The sequence below is a fragment of the Alosa pseudoharengus genome, unplaced genomic scaffold (genome assembly GCF_046254945.1).
Source record: "Alosa pseudoharengus isolate Yale_2024_CS ecotype anadromous, Long Island Sound unplaced genomic scaffold, YU_APseudo_1.1 YU_APseudo_1.1_scf_3, whole genome shotgun sequence".
Taxonomy (NCBI): domain Eukaryota; kingdom Metazoa; phylum Chordata; class Actinopteri; order Clupeiformes; family Clupeidae; genus Alosa; species Alosa pseudoharengus.
The window spans coordinates 14,357,057-14,374,548 of NW_027468718.1; the positions used below are offsets into that span (position 1 = coordinate 14,357,057).

A 17,492-nucleotide genomic window follows, 5' to 3' on the forward strand; every position below is an offset into this window, starting at 1 on the left:
CACTAGGAGGCAGACTTACACCGTCAATACCAGAGCCGTATATCTCTGGTCAATACCCTGTCTTCAGAGAGCATTTGACACGTGATCTAGTTTAGTGACTGTAAGCCAAAACAACCCTTACTGATTTAGATAGACCTACACGGAAATGTCAGGGAACAAGAAAAATCACATCACAACGCGTCTGTTGAAAAAAAAAACTTTTAATAACGTATTACAATACTATAAATAGTCTTTGCATAGATGGAAAAACAAATCAATATGCTGACTACTCAAGAAGAAAATACCAAATGTAGCTACAGGCAATCTGTGACATTTTATTTGTCTTGACAAATACAAAACCCGACATATTGCACAACAAAAACGTGTACAAAAATCAAAGATGTAGAAAACAAAAACAAATTATTCACATTCAAACTTCTCATTGTCTTATTGATAACTGCACTTGGATTGGAAACCACCGGGTGTGACTGTTAGGTTACTTCAGAGCACTGTGTGCATAATCCTAATTTCCTCTTTCCACAGGCAACTACAGGAGTGTGTTAACAACAAACATATGCCACACCACATGTAGAAGAAAGAGACATCCTTACACATGAATATCCTCACATTATAAGTTTTCACCACATGTTTACAAACAATATGTGGCACATTTGGCAAAGCATTGGACACAGTCAAATAAAAACGGCATCCTTGCAGTTTATAGCCTCTGTACAAGGCTACATTAGGAACAGCTGGCTTCTTCCTGGTGCACTGTTCTTCAACAAGGAAACGGCTGCTTTACCATGCAGCTCCAATGACGTTCCGCCATCTTACTTTGAGGGAGGCGCTGTAGTCATAAACATCCAGTCCCTTTTCCTCCTCACACTTTGAGAACAGTAAACAGTAATCCCTGAAAATTAGTTAGGCGTGTAATACACAGTGCTATTTTGCCCTCAGATGCTAAAGGGATCCAGAAAAGGCAACAGTTCCTTGTGAGGGCCCCTTGGTTGACTGGGCGGGCAGTGGAGTGTGTGACTTAAGCAGTGTGATCCTGATTTAGGCGTTTTTGAGCAAATGCATGAGAGAGACGAGAGAGAGAGGGGGGAGAGAGAGAGTCCACACAGGGACATGCTTTGGCAAGGAGCTCTGGCCTTGGCTCCAAGTCCAGACAGATTACAGACTTTGAAACAATGAGGTTTAAGGACTGGCCTCATAGACTTCATAGGATGCAAGGACCCCTTTGGTGATAAGTGCAGATTAGACAGAGGCAAAGACAGTTGTTTTGGAACGAGAGAAGGATAATAATAATAATAAAAAAAAAATGTTTGGCTGTGAAGCACAGTCTCAGGCTGGCCTGTGGGACAGACTCCAAAGACTCTTCCCTGTCTGTGACTGATGTATCATTTGGCATGTATAATTTCTTGGGCATCCTCAAGGCAGAATTCTTGGACTGAGAGAGAGAGAGAGAGAGAGAGAGAGAGAGAGAGAGAGAGAGAGAGAGGGGATGGGATGCTAGGACAGGTTAGCGCTGATGCGTATCCACTGTAGTCCTTGGCGAGTGTACTGAACAATGTGGGCCATACTGCTGTGAAGAGTCAAGGGGCCGGTGAGATTGTTCAGGTAGTTGAAGAACTCTGTAGATAGGTTGGGAGTGGGTAGACAGGAAGAGAGAGAGGGAGAGAAAGAAAAAAGAAAAAATAGAAAAGAACGATAACAAAATGTCAGACTAGGAATCAAATACAAGCATATACATTTTAAAGATGAACAAATCTAGCAATGGCCACTAGCAAATGGGGACGCTTCTCTGTGCGTTAGACAATTACAAAAGGATCAGAGCCAGCTGTAAATTGCTTACTAACTGTAAATCAAGTAAATAAAACCCCCAACCCCCCGGTCAAGTAAGTCTCTCCTGACTGAGCTCTAACTGTCACTTTGTTTAAAGACAAAGGGTTGTTTTTCTGACAGGGCAGTTGAAGTATGGTGTGATTCTACACTCCAACCCCCCACTGGCTGAAGGGGCTCACCCTTGTTTTCCTTGGCCAGGCTGTCGGCCACTTCCCAGTACTCGTAGCTGTACAGCACACTGTTGGTGATGTTGAGATGGTTTGCTGCCATCTGGTGGATGCGCTGGGGAATGGTGACGAACGGGGAGGTGGAGCTGCCAGCATGGCTTCCCAGAGGGGCTCGAGTTGGGGAGGGAAGCATAGAGCCCCTATATGAGTCACGCGCACGCACACACACACACACACACACACACACACACACACACACACACACACACACACACACAGAAGAAAAAGTCATTTAAAATGTCTGACATACACAGTTTTCAGTGATTTAATGTAGTTGAATAATTATGAGGAGTGCTTACTTTACAGAATCGCTTCCTGCGGATGGGTTGTGAGGGACCTTGGGAGAACTCTGTTAGTAACACACAACAGAGAAGAAGGAAGGATAAAGTGTTTATTTATTTATTTATTTATTGGTTTATTTGATAGGGACCATGCATATTAATGAACATTGTGTAAAAAACACCATGTAAATATGCCAGAATTTGTTTTTCTTTAGATGTTAGGTTGGACCACTGAGCATGCAGATTATGCTTTTGACATTGTGTGTGGACAACATACCTTAAAGTAGTCGAGCAAAGCTTTAGAGTATTTCAGGGCGTGGTCCTTCTTTAGTCTGAACATCTGCCAGTACAGGAGAGCAAGGCAACGGAAACTGGAGGTTTCACACACACACACACACACACACACACACACACACACACACACACACACACACCCAAAGGTACACAAACATTGTCATGAGTGTCGTTATGACACGTGGAAACATGCAAATCCACAGGGAAGGAAGAGGAACATCAAAGAGGGATGTATAACGTACATGTAACAAAACACATTCAGCAAGCAGAGCTCAGAATAACATACTATGACTAAGATTTAAAGTATTGCCTTTCGTTTTTACACCAATAGTTTCACAAGCATGTCAAATATACTTTGGCTCTCCGAGGCTAACAGTAAGTCAGTGCTATGCTTGCCAGAGTACTGTCTCTTGTGTATTCAGTTTTAGTGTTGTAAGTGTTAAGGTATGATGTGCGATCCTAGTAATGGACTAGGTGTAATATGACAAGCAATGCAGGGCTTACCAGAGTACAGCCAGCTGCTTGTCCTCCTGAGTTGCACCTGGGCCAGTGTGGGTTTTCAACCTCATGGCATACCTATGGACATAACACATGGAACACATCACATGTGAGATCTAACTAAATGTGAGGTTATATATATATGTGTATGTGTGTGTGTGTGTGTGTGTGCATAGATGTGTTTGTGTGAGCACATGTGAGTGTGTGTCTATGTGTGTGTGTGTGTGTGTGTGTGTGTGTGTGTGTGTGTGTGTGTGTGTGTGTGTGTGTGTGTGTGTGTAAATGCATATCTAATGTGGGCTGTGTGTGTGTGTGTGTGTGTATATTATATGCTTATACTGGCCATCAAGAACTGGCTGAAGTGGTTAGAGCCTGAAGGAGTGCGATCACCACTTCCAGTCCAAGGGTACGCAGATGATGTGCAAATTGAGATGAGCGCGTCATTCATGAGATGCTTAACAGCACAGAGACATTCATGCAGTGGTCGAAATTGGAGGTGAAGCAGGCGAAATGTGTCGTCTTTTATGAAAGACGCAACGGAGGAAACCGCTGGTACTCCTCAAAAACAGACAAACCGCCTACATTTACATTACTACAGCAACCAATACGTGTTTATTCACACCGCCTACATTTACATTGCTACAGCAACCAATACGTGTTTATTCACGCCGCCTACATTTACATTGCTACAGCAACCAATACGTGTTTATTCACGCCGCCTACATTTACATTGCTACAGCAACCAATACGTGTTTATTCACGCCGTGAAACGTACACATACCTCGGCCATAAATTCAATATAGAAGGTAACTGGGAAGAGTAAATCAAAGAGCTCACCAGCGACTACTGCAACAGACTGGACCTCATCGACTCCTGCCCCTTACCCATCATTATGAAAATTCATGCTATAGGAGAAATAGCCCTGGCTAAAATTCAGCATTTATTTGCAAATATCCATATTCAACAAAACATACTGACAGAACTAAACGGTGGGACTGGTAAGGATGTGGCTTGGGCTGAACACGCACTCAACCCGGGACATTATCTTTCAGCCCAGGAAGGATGGAGGTCTAGGCGTCCCTAACATCGAGTGGATATACACTGCCACTAGAACCAGCCACCTGATTAACATGTTGAATAACAGCGATCCAGCGGTGAAACAGATGGCTCGTGCGTCTCTTATCCAACATCTAGAGGCGGAAAGTCTCGCCCGATAAGGAGGATGATGCACAGTTCCTTGGTTTTAAGTTGAAGGACAATGGCAAACTGGACATCAAAGCCGCTGGATTCAGTGTGAGGTCGGACTGGCTTGACTTAAACTATCTCTGCCATCGGATTGGAATACACCTGAAGTGGGCCAGACCGGACAGCGGAACAGTTGAACTGGATAACATCATTACCGATCCGCTCATTTACACGCACGCAACCTACAAAGTAAGCGACACGCAGTTCAAGATATCAACAACAGGTGAGAGGGCAGACATTCTCAAAATGAAGCGCTCACATAGTGCACAACACTGGACAAGCCTCAGGCTACAGGGAAAACTGGCGCTTCTACCATTTGCAAATCACTCCCTGTCCCACACCATATTTTCAAACCCCACTCTTGGCAAGGATATTCTCACGTTTACCATCAAATCGCGCCTTTAAGTCCTCCCAACAAGATCAAACCTGGCTACGTGGTACCCATCCAACTACAAACCAGACTGCATTCTTCACTCCACTAACTATGCTAATGAGACCACTGCACATGTCCTGAATGGATGCAGTTTTTATAAAGGACTTTACATAGCAAGGCATGATAGACTAGTGGACTCTACATAGCAGGGCATGATAGACTAGTGGACTCTACATAGCAGGGCATGATAGACTAGTGGACTCTACATAGCAGGGCATGATAGACTAGTGGACTCTACATAGCAGGGCATGATAGACTAGTGGACTTAGTGTCACAAAGCATCAAAAAAGTACAGGAGGGAACGGCAAAAATATACAAGCACCACACTGTACAAATGGACTGGTTCAATGACGAAAACACCAACAATATCACTTTCTGTAATATTCCCAATATCCTAGATATCACAAATATAGATTACAATACTAAGAATGTGACTATTGTTGAAATAGGATGTTCTTTTGATTTGTACATGGACACTTGTTTTAACTCCAAGCTGCTGAAATATCAGCCACTTGCTGACAACATCATCAATATGGGGTTTCATTGCAAAATTATCATTCTTGTTTTTGGGAGTCTTGGGCATGTGCACAAACTTGTCTTACGCGGACTGCAACTGTGTCGACTAAGCAAGCCAATTGCAAAAAAACGTGCAAAGTACTGCTCCATTTCTGCAATAATAGGTAGTTTATCCATCTTGAAGCGCTGATGCCATGTTTACCCATAATCATGCAGTTCAGAATGAAAATAGCACAATGCATTCTGTGTTTGATCAGACCTGCCTAAGTGTGTAACTTACTTCCTTCAATGTTTGGATCTGTGAATATTCCCCTGTGTTAAGGTCCAAATGTGTGTGTGTGTGTGTGTGTGTGTGTGTGTGTGTGTGTGCGCGCGCGCGCGCATGTGTGTGTGCGTGTTCGTTTGTGTGTGCTGCTCCTCCACATGTGAAGTTCCTAAAGGACAAAATAAAGTTCTTTGAATTTCAATTTGAATTGAATGCGACGTAGGCTACTGTTGAAGTAAAGGTTGACGAATGCTTGTGTATGTGTGTGTCTGTGAATGTGTGGAAAAGTCAGTGTGCATCGCATGTGCATGTGTGTGTGCTTGTGTCTGTGGGTGTAGGTGTGTGTGCATGTGTGTGTGTGTGTGTGTGTGTGTGAGAGAGAGAGAGAGAGAGAGAGAGAGAGAGAGTATGTCTCACCGTATGAGATCCACTGTCTCAGCATACATGGCATAAGGAGACTTGGACTCCAGAGGTCCTTCCTCCATGGCTTTGCCACACTCCATGAAAGACAGTGCAGCGTCCACATAGTTCACTGCCTTACCCAGCTTTTCCACCTGCACCCAGAGGAGATGCACAGACACGCACACACACACACACACACATATGCATGTAGACACACACATAGACCACAGAAACACAGATACACACAGATAAGCAATCATACAACCCCCAAAAACACAAACAGAGAGAGAGAGAGAGGGAGTGAATCCGTGTATGGTTCGTTCATTCATTATTCGGTTTTTAAACCAAAACAGAAAAAACAAAAAATGGTGTGTTTTTTTTTCTGTTTTAAAACCAAAATGGAAAAAATGAAAAAACCAAAACAGAAAAACCTGAACTGTCAGTGTCTGTTTCTGTTTCTCAAATCCAAAACGTGATAATGAAACAATGGTCGGTCGCCTAGGAGATAACTGAAATATTCTGGAGTGTGAAAAAATGTCTGTTAATGGCTATGAAAATTACATAAAGGAATTATTTCGAGATGGGAAAACCCATGCCAAAATAGCAGCCGCATTAGCAGATGCCGGAGCCCCACATCATTCCATAATGACAGTGCGAAGATTTTGTAAAGATAATGATCTCCGCAGAAAAAACGTTGTGTCTGATGAACAGCTGGAGCTAGAGGTGATGTCAGCCATAAATCAGGTAAGCCCGTAAACCTTGTTCATTTTGTCTAACATTGTTATGGTGACAATATGCACTATAGTTTAGTTTAGTTTTATAATTTAGCTGATCCAGGCCGATATCTGAGCAGTTCAAAACAGCTGACAAAAAAGTGGTCAACTTCACCCGTCCCTTCCATCAACTGATAGTTCTAAGGCAAAGCCTCGACAACATTTCCACCCAGCCAAGACTATTAACAACATGTAGACTTGGAAATATTTTAAGAGAAGTCCATCAGCCATACCATCAACTGCGACGAAACTTAAGATTTGTGAACATTTATTTTGTGTGCGTTGCCAAATATGACAGAAAATTTTTTGTCTACACCATCTAAGTATGAACCAAATATGGTAGAGTTTGTTTGTTTGTGTCACTGCCTCTGTAGTTGCTAACAACATTAACAACTTTTGGGAAAGACACCCCTTTAGGCAGCCGTGGCCTACTGGTTAGCGCTTCGGACTTGTTACCAGAGGGTTGCCGATTCGAACATTACATTACATTTAGCAGACACTTCTTGACCAAAGTGACTTACATTGCTCAAGGGCACAACAGTGGAAGCCGGGAATTGAACCGACAACTTTCAGGCTACTGCACGCTAGCTCCTTAACCACTACACTACCACCAACCACCTACACTACCACCAACCCCGACCAGTAGGCGCGGCTGAAGTGCCCTTGAGCAAGGCACCTAACCCCTCACTGCTCACCGAGCGCCGCTGTTGATGCAGGCAGCTCACTGCGCCGGGATTAGTGTGTGCTTCACCTCACTGTGTGTTCACTGTGTGCTGAGTGTGTTTCACTAATTCACGGATTGGGATAAATGCAGAGACCAAATTTCCCTCACGGGATCAAAAGAGTATATATACTTATACTTATACTTTGCTTGTAACCAGTGGTTAACCAATGAGCTTGTAGTTTTTTACCAGTGGATAAATGCATACTTGATTTGACTTTGGTTATTATATTAGTTGGTGACCAATATGTTAACTGTGCCTTTGTTTAATAGGGTGCTCGGAATCTGAACCCCATCCCTTATCATGCAGAAGGTATGGGCCATAAACTTCATATGGACCAGAACGAGCAGCTTGGCATGTTTCGTACTACACACGTAGTTGCTGTTGATGGCTTCAGCAGCAAAATAGTGGCACATTCCACCATGCCAATTAAGAACAATCTAATTATATATGAAGAGGTCTACAGGTGAACATTGCACTATATCTTGCACTATTTCTTACTTACTATTTTCTTGAATATTTTTGCTATATTCTTCTTCTGTTTTCCTTATTGTTCCTAGATTGGCAACAATGTATATCCCAACAGTCATGCTAATAAAGCAACTTTGAATTTGAATTTATACATTTTTGTGTGTGCTGACTGGCTACTGAACACACAGCCTAGGTGATCTTGGCCTCTCCCAGTGGAACAGGAATAGAAGCTTGTGTGCTGTGCTGTGTTATGTTGTGTTGTGTTGTGTTGTGCTGTGCTGTGCTGTGCTGTGCTGTGCTGTGCTGTGCTGTGTTGTGTTGTGTTGTGTTGTGTTGTGCTGTGCTGTGTTGTGTTGTGTTGTGTTGTGTTGTGCTGTGCTGTGCTGTGCTGTGTTGTGTTGTGCTGTGTTGTGTTGTGTTGTGTTGTGTTGTGTTGTGCTGTGCTGTGCTGTGTTGTGCTGTGAGCAGCTCTCACCATGGCATCAGCTCTGTGCTTCATCCTCTTGGCCTCATGCATGTAGTACTCAGCATGCTGAGAGCTATGGAGAAACAAAGTCAGGCATTAGACACACAAACAAGCAAACACACCAATACACACAAACACACGGACACAGCCATAGCCACAGCCACAGCCACAGACACACACACACACACACACACACACACACACACACACACACACACACACACACACACACACACACACACACACATGCATGACCAGAGGAACATCAACACACATGCATAGCACGCACATATATACACTCATGAGTACAGAAGCACTACACACTGTAGACACACACATACACATACACAGATATAGCCACAGCCACAGCCACAGCCACAGAAACACACACACACACACACACACACACACACACGCACACACACACACACACACACACACACACACACACACACACACACACACACACACACAACCACTCACATATCTCACACACAGACACAAACAGACGAGTATGACTTGAAACAGCCCCTTACACATCAGTATAGGGCACAGTTCCTCTGTGGCGGAGGGCTGGGTTGACCCCAGAGGGCCAGGTCTCACAGGAGCCTTGAGGGTGTCCAGACACTCCCACACACTCCGTCTCCATCTTGGGCTGGGTCCTGTGCATCTGCAACACGCCACATGTGCAGAGTCATTCATTTTCACTGTGTGAAAGATTTTAATGTGAAAGGTAGACCTACCCCTCTCTTTTAAAATCAATTTTATTGGCCCTCCTCATACCTTTTTAAAACAATAACCAAATAAATAGCTTTTCTTATTTCCTTTTACTGTAATACCTTCTTGTATATTTTTTATCTTATTTATTTGTATATACATTTTTATCTTGTTATATGTTTGTCATATAATTGTACATTGAGTCTAATAAACTTGCCTAAACTTGACACAGGTCACAAACTGTGGTAACCTTTTGAGGAACCACACCTCTTTCACACCGACACACTTCCTGATTTTCCTCTTTGAATGTTCCTATTTCACTACATCAGTCTGTATTTACTGGTCTTGCCTGGCAAATGTGGCTGGATCTCACCTGGCCTTTATGGCTTGTCATGTCTGGGTAGTACTGGTCACTGTCCTGGGCTTTTATGGAGGCCTTGGCTGGCTCTGGAGTGTCCGAAAGAGGGGAGAGGGGGGAGAGAGGCCTTTTCTGAGAGTCCAGGTAATCCTCTGAGTACCTGCTTACACAATCAATGAGAGACAGAAGGCATTTTTTTTTTTCAAAAATACAGTATGATCAGCAATTGCTGTAGGGATCCTATCCAAGTTGTCAGACATTCATTCAAGTTGCCCTAATCAGTTAGACACCTGGGCCTACTTGACAAATAGACTTCTTCAAAAATCTTGTGTGACTTCTCCTTTTGAAAACATCAGAAGAGAGCACCGCTTTAATAATTAACTACAGACACTGAATGGGGTGCTATTAGACCACTGACTGGAGAAACAGTTGTGTTCTAGAGTTTCTCTACAGCGATTGAGGTCAACAGACACAGGTGTATCTCTGTGTGGGACCCTTTCCATGTTCACAGATGCCGTTACTTATCATAACATTAAGAGACTGTCCGTGGCCATGCAGTTTACTTAAACATGAATTCTTGGTCCATACGAGTGTTCTAACTCAAAACTGTCTCTAGTTTTTCTCACAGTGTGGCTCAGCTAAAACAATAACAACAACAACCAAAGTTTCCCTGTAAGCCCCTCCTGTCCACCCACAACACACATTTTACCATAACGCTGATAACTGACTACATGTATCTATTCGAATCAGTGTCCTTGGAGACTCACCAACTACTACTACAACTACTACTGCTGATGCTATTGTTTCTACAACCGTTCTGCTACTACAATCTCTACTACTACTACTACTACTACTGCTACTACAATCTCTACTACTACTACTACTACTACTACTGCTACTACAATCTCTACTACTACTACTACTAATACTACTACTGCTACTACTGCTACTGCTACTACTACTGCTACTACAATCTCTACTACTACTACTACTACTACTACTACTACTGCTGCTACTACTACTACTACTACTACTACTACTGCTACTACTACTACTATTGCTACTGCTGCTACTGCTACTACTACTACAATCTCCTCTACTACTACTACTACTACTACAACTACTATACTACTACTACTACTACTGCTGCTAATACTACTACTACTGCTACTACTACTACTGCTACTGCTACTGCTACTGCTGCTACTGCTACTGCTACTGCTACTACAATCTCTACTACTACTACTACTACTACTGCTACTACAATTTCTACTACTACTACTACTACTACTAATACTACTACTACTACTACTGCTACTACAATCTCTACTACTACTGCTACTACTACTACTACTACTACTGCTGCTACTACTACTACTACTACTACTACTACTGCTACTACTACTACTGCTACTACTACTGCTGCTACTGCTACTACTACTACTGCTACTACAATCTCTACTACTACTACTACTACTACTACTACTACTACTACTACTACTACTGCTGCTGCTGCTGCTACTACTACTACTACTACTGCTACTGCTACTACTGCTACTGCTACTACTACTACTGCTACTACTACTACTGCTACTACAATCTCTACTACTACTACTACTACTACTACTACTGCTACTACTACTAGTACTGCTGCTACTACTACTGCTACTACTACTGCTACTACTGCTACTACTACTGCTACTGCTGCTACTGCTACTACTACTACTACTACTACTACTACTGCTACTACTACTACTGTGTGCTAGACAGATGGGGGGTGGTAAAGAGGAGGGCTGCAGTCACACTGCAGGTGTTACTGTTCTCCTTGTGTGGAGTTCAGGCTTGGAGCACCCAGACTGAAGTTCGGACAGAGGAAGAGAGAAGGCCCTGGGGCTGCTGCTGCAGTAACTCCCCAGCTGGAGGTCTCTCCTGCGTCCAGGGAACTCAGTGAGCTGAAAGTGCAGCTGGCTGTCACACAAACTACCGTACAGAACACTAAAACTGAGAGGCACAAAATGGAGGCTTCCAAGAGACAAAGCGGACAGCTGAGAAGACCAGGATGGCTGTCACTCAAACTGAAGTGGTAAATCTGAGGGATGTAACTGCAGCACAGACAGCTGATCTGAGGGCTGTTATTGACAGACACACAGCCACACTGAGACTGACATGGAACACGTGCAAGACTGAACACTGCAGCACAACACAGACACCTGACCACTTTAAAGACTGAAGTGATAATCAAGGGAAGCTGGATCTCAAGAGAAAAGTCTGACTAACAGTGAGACTGAGGTAGAGGATATGAAGTTGGAACACAATGCAACACAAGAGGCAGAGCTGACAGTCATAAAGAAGAGACTGGCAGCCACAAGTAGTGGATTTTGTGGAAGAGATTACAGAGAAACTCAAGGTGGTGTTCTCAGCAGCTCTGATTAACTTGGGATACATAGAGGCTGGGAAGACCGAATTGAACTTGGTCTTAAAGGAGAATTCCGGTGTGATTTTGACCTAAAGTGTTTTGAAACATGATACCGAGTGTGAACGTATGTCTCATAGCCCATCTCGGCTTGTCCCCTGCACTCCGAAATCTGGCGCTAGTTAGCCGATGCTACCAACAAGGCGGTCAATGGTTGTGCCTCGGCATCGGCATAGCCATGCAAATAAATCACTGTTTTACACCATTTACGAGGCTCAATGTATCTCCACACTTCATTGGCAGACTTCCAAGGGCCCTGACATTTAAAACGAGACATTGAGAACTTTGAAAAAGCACTGGTAGTTTACTTACAAGACGATTTATACAGACAGTATCTTCTCGAAGTTTAGCGTTTGCAGCCATCTTGAATTTAGTCACGATAAGTCGAGCGACGAGTAAGAATGAACAGGTATGATAAGGGATCAGATTCCAAAAATAATTCCGTGGAAATGCATGGATTCCAGTTGCTGCTACTGGAAGAAACTGTAATCCATGCATTTCCACAGAATTATTTTTGGAATCTGATCCCTTATCATACCTGTTCATTCTTACTCGTCGCTCGACTTATCGTGACTAAATTCAAGATGGCTGCAAACGCTAAACTTCGAGAAGATACTGTCTGTATAAATCGTCTTGTAAGTAAACTACCAGTGCTTTTTCAAAGTTCTCAATGTCTCGTTTTAAATCTCAGGGCCCTTGGAAGTCTACCAATGAAGTGTGGAGATACATTGAGCCTCGTAAATGGTGTAAAACAGTGATTTATTTGCATGGCTATGCCGATGCCGAGGCACAACCATTGACCGCCTTGTTGGTAGCATCGGCTAACTAGCGCCAGATTTCGGAGTGCAGGGGACAAGCCGAGATGGGCTATGAGACATACGTTCACACTCGGTATCATGTTTCAAAACACTTTAGGTCAAAATCACACCGGAATTCTCCTTTAACTAATACCATCACCAACAGTGGACAGCCCGACAGCAGCACGACAGGTCTACTACTTCAGATTCACCGTGACGGATTGTCACATTCAGTGAATATGATGATGTTTACTAAACTTGACAGAAGTTCATGTATACAGGAGAGTATGATACTGATGGACAACAGAACCATCTGTCCAGTGGCATGACTCTGCAGCTAGAGGTAGAGGGTAGGCAGAGTAGTAGCTTAGAAAATGCACCCTTAATTTACACTTCCTGTGCATTGTATTGTTTTTTACTTGAACATTTGCTGCAACATAAAATAAATGCACTGCCTAGAATTATATTACAATAACATACTAACATAGCATGTTATCCTTCTGCATGTTTTATATGAGTAGAGCACTAATATGCAAGGGTTTCATAGGTAAACTGGGCAGGTATTCGAAACCATCAGCAGTGTTCTGTAACGGACTTCTCTAGGCAAAGGGGGCTGATGGGTACTCAGTAAAGACCAGGTGTGAACCAGGAAGAGAGGAGGGAGAGAGGAAGAACAAATGCTGAAGAGAGGGAAAGAGAGAGGGATGTAGAGAGAAAATGGATAGATATGGGAGGAGGGAGACATCGAAGTGTTTCTGCTGTTCTTCACAGTGACTGGCTGATTACATGCCATCTACATAAAACCATGATTAATTTCCTATTTCACCAAAGAACGCATATAACTGCATGTCTCTGAAGAGCACAAGTATAATATCTGCAGAATCTATTATAATCTTGGGTGCATCCTAGTGTATATTACATTAAATAAACACAGTGTGAAATATTTCACTCATCAATGCACACGGAGTGCCAAGTCAGAGGGCTGTAGTTTCTCACCCGTTGGCTCTGTAGCTGTGGTACGACGGGACCATGTGGTCTCGGCTGGCTGCGCTGGGCGGGGGGGCCGAGAGGGGGTCAGTGTGTGTGTGGCTCCTCTTGCTGTCCCTGTGGCCAACTCCATTTTCAGCCTGACACCAGACCAAAAGCATTCACACACACGCACGCGCGCACACACACACACACACACCAGAGTCAGTCGTTATTTAATTACAAACCTATGGCTGTTAAGGGGCCGGCTTTTGAATACTGAGCTTGTGTTGGGTCACACACACACACACACACACACACACACACACACACACACACACACACACACACACACACACACACACACACACACACACACACACACACACACACACACACACTAAGTGCAGTCTTGACGGATGAACTTCCTGTCATAGGTGTTAAGGTGTGTCATTGAGTGTGAGGGCAATAGAATGCACTGCATAGTATAGGTAAATACAACAGTACAGGGAGAAGCTGGCACCGGACTGCTGCCCTCCAAAAAGGAGCAATCACAATGGCAAGATAGGCAGCATACTGTAGCAACAAAATAGGTGGAAAACCAATGAAGGACAGATTACAGAACGCAAATACTTCTTAGAAGAGGGTAAACGTGTAACCTGTGACCCACCACTGAGATTCACTAAATTGAATGGGTGGCAATGGGTCACAAAAAGAGGAAAGGTGACAACAGTTGAAAAGGTAATCACCAAGGCTCCTTGTACAAGAAACACAAGAGCCACAGGGTGTGTTTATACTTGGTTTAAAAATGTGTCTTAGGCTATCTGATCACAAGTGGACAAGTGAGACATCACTGTGGACACATGTATCCAAGGTGTACAGGCAGTGACATCGCTGACTACCTATCTTTGGATTTTGTTATAGGAATGTCACATCCATTAGAAATCTCGATGGTGATGATCCCTAGCAGGACACATTAGCCACCACACTAAAAGACACATTAACAATTAAACTACAAAAGATATGTGGTTAAATGTGTCCCATATAGAATAAAGGATCCCAATGCATCTCGATAGTTGTTCATTTTTGTATTTACCGTCCACTTGTGATCTGATTGCCCGAGATGCATTTCAAGCCCAAGTGTAAACATACCCATGGACCCCAGTGTCTCTCTGTGGGGTAGCTGATGTTACCTTGCGCTTCCTCCTGCTGTCTCCGGGCTCCTGCTCAGGGTGGTACAGGTGCCTCATGGCTGCTTTGTCTTTGGCTTTAGCAGACGAGGAAGATGAGGATGAGGATGAGGAGGTTCTCCGCTGTGGAGCGTCCTCCACCGCCACCGCTGCTGCTGTCGCTGCTGTGGTGCTCGGAACCCTGGAGAGGAGCGAGAGGTCGATCCTCACCAGAAGGTTCTTCAGGCCGCGGCTGGAGACCGAGGAGCTTTTCTCGGTGCGTCCGAACGGAACCAGGGTGTAGAGTTTATGCTGGCCTCGACTCTGAGGCCCCTCGGCCGGGACGTCGGCGCTCGGCCTGCCGGGGTGGACCACGGCGGGCCGCTGCTCGCCTGAGGTTCGGCCTGCCCCCCGGTGGCGCCCCCTTTTGGCCGCGGCACGTTGCCGCGACGTCGAGTCTGCGCGGACCTTGGTGACGTTCCCGACTGGCGGAGCAGCGAGCTCGGCTTCCGAGTCCGAAGAAGAGGACGTGGAGGAGGAAGAGGAGGATGAGGAGGACGAGGAAGACGCTGAGGACAGGATGACGGGAGTGGGCGAGTGCGGCGGTGGAGGAGAGCAGCGTCCGACGGCGTCCTGTTGGTGCGTTTGGGACTCTTCCTCACTCTCCCTCCTCCTCTTCGTCTTCTTCCTCTGGTCCGGCTCCTCAGCGAAGCCTTCGTCCTGATTGGGCGGCGGGTGTTGGTGATTGGGGTGTCGTCGGTGGGCACTATTGGTGTGCGGTCTCTGCTTGGGCTGCACGGCCAGCCATTCGCCGTTGTGCTCCCCTCCTCCTTCTCCTCTCCTCCTCCTCCTCTTCCTCTCCCGCTCCCCTCCTTCCTCCTCCTCCTGCCTCAGCCGCCTCCTTCTCTCCTGCTCCCGCTCCTCCTCTGCCTGTCCCTCTTCCTCACCCTGCTCCTCCTCTTCCTCCCACTCTACCCCCCTCCTCTCTTCTTCCTCCCTCACCTCCTCCTCCTCCTCCTCCTCCGAGCTCTGGACCCAGCGGCGTCTCAATAGCTGCTCCTCCGCCAGTCTCCTCCGTCCCTTCACAGCCTCCTCCTGCTGCTGCTGCTGCTGCTGCTGCTGCTGGTGGGGCTGCTGGTGCTGCTGGTGGGGCTGCTGGTGCTGCTGGTGGGGCTGCTGGTGCTGCTGGTGGGGCTGGTGGGGCTGGTGGTGCCCTGGACGAGCCTCTCCACGCCTGGCCACCTCCTGCTCCCTCTCCCTCTCCCTGCGCCTGGCCTCCCTCCCTGCGCCTCTAGTACTGGCCGCTTTAAGAGCCACCGGCACCTCCCTGCCCTTGGCCTGTGGCTTGACGCTGGGGCTTGGGCAATGCTTGGGGGCCAAGCGGTGGGCAGAGGAAGCAGGCTCAGGTGCAGGCCTGGAGCTGGAGCCGGAGCCAGTCCTACCACTAGTGTGGGTCTTGGCGCTGCGCTCCGCAGAGGACGATGATGAGTGCTTGGATTTAGGGGTGGGGCTGCGGCTTGACCCCGGTACAGAGCGAGGATGGGACGGGTGTTTGGGGTTATGTTCGGTCCTGTGGCTGTGGCTTAACTTGGGATCGCTGAGCTTATGATTACGATCGCTGGTTTTGTGGTTGTGGTCGTTGGGTCTGTGGTTGTGGTCGTTGGGTTTGTGGGTAGGGTTGCTGGATTTCTGAATGCGATCTCTAGACTTGTGGGTTTGCTCGCTAAATTTTTGGCTATGGTCGCTAAATCTTTGGCTATGGTCGCTAAACTTCTGGCTATGTTCACTCAATTTCTGACTTAGCTCACTGGCATTAGCTTTGTGGCTATGCTCACCGGCAGTTTTGTGGCTATTTTCACTGACTTTCTGGTAGACAGAATCACCAGACCTGTGACTGTTATGGCTCCTGTCGCTGGGTGCTTTGTGATCGCTCTGTCTGTGACCCCTCTCCGTCGAGGTTGAATGCTTGGCTCTGACCTTCTCCCCAGAACTGGCTCTGATGCCGGCCTGAGGACCCTGAATCCTGGGGCTGCTGCTGCTGTGTGGAGCAGGGCTGGGCCTACGGTTCGTCCCGACTTCCACACCCTGGTCCTTAGCCTTCGCAAAGTGCTTATGCGAGGCTTTGGTGGCAATGGATGTGATGGTGGTTGTGGAGGTGTTGGTGTCAGTGGAGCCCTGATGAGAATGCAGCTGGTTGCTGGGGCTGATCCGGGACCTGTTACTGGTGGGATCAGCTGGTGGATGATGCTGCTGCTGCTGCAGGGGGGGAACCCAGGGCCGGATCCTGGGTTTGTGAACAGGGCTGGAGGTTTGAACAGGGGGCCTGTGGATCTGGAGCTCCTGCTGGTGGGCCTGGGTGGGAGGCTGGGGAGGATACTGCCCAGGCCCCGAGGTCAGTGGACAGGCAGGGGGGAGAGTCGGACTAGGGCTCCTGGGGGGGGCGTGCGTGCGTATGGGACTGGGGCTTAGACACTCGCTGGGCACAGGGCTGGGGGGAGCAGGCGGGCTGTGGCGACCTGGACTGGGGCACGGGCTGTAGGCTGGGCTGGCCTGAGGGCTGTGCCTGGGGCTGTAGTCGAACTTGGGGCTGGGAGC

The 17,492-nt window shown here is 46.3% G+C and overlaps 1 protein-coding gene across 1 annotated transcript in view; it reads right to left on the reverse strand.

Moving 5' to 3' along the window:
* Window positions 1-203: 203 nt before the first annotated feature.
* Window positions 204-17,492, reverse strand: part of aff3 (AF4/FMR2 family, member 3) — a 41,074-nt gene continuing 23,785 nt past the window's right edge. The window contains exons 9-19 of the mRNA XM_076263249.1: window positions 14,922-17,492; window positions 13,759-13,889; window positions 9,508-9,652; window positions 8,954-9,087; window positions 8,427-8,490; window positions 6,001-6,137; window positions 3,131-3,202; window positions 2,610-2,703; window positions 2,351-2,400; window positions 2,004-2,191; window positions 204-1,613 (exon numbers count right to left, since the gene is read on the reverse strand). The exon at window positions 14,922-17,492 is cut by the window's right edge and continues 201 nt beyond it. Coding sequence (XP_076119364.1) covers window positions 1,492-1,613; window positions 2,004-2,191; window positions 2,351-2,400; window positions 2,610-2,703; window positions 3,131-3,202; window positions 6,001-6,137; window positions 8,427-8,490; window positions 8,954-9,087; window positions 9,508-9,652; window positions 13,759-13,889; window positions 14,922-17,492 — 3,708 coding nt within the window. The 3' untranslated portion in view covers window positions 204-1,491. The remainder of the gene's footprint in view (window positions 1,614-2,003; window positions 2,192-2,350; window positions 2,401-2,609; window positions 2,704-3,130; window positions 3,203-6,000; window positions 6,138-8,426; window positions 8,491-8,953; window positions 9,088-9,507; window positions 9,653-13,758; window positions 13,890-14,921) is intronic.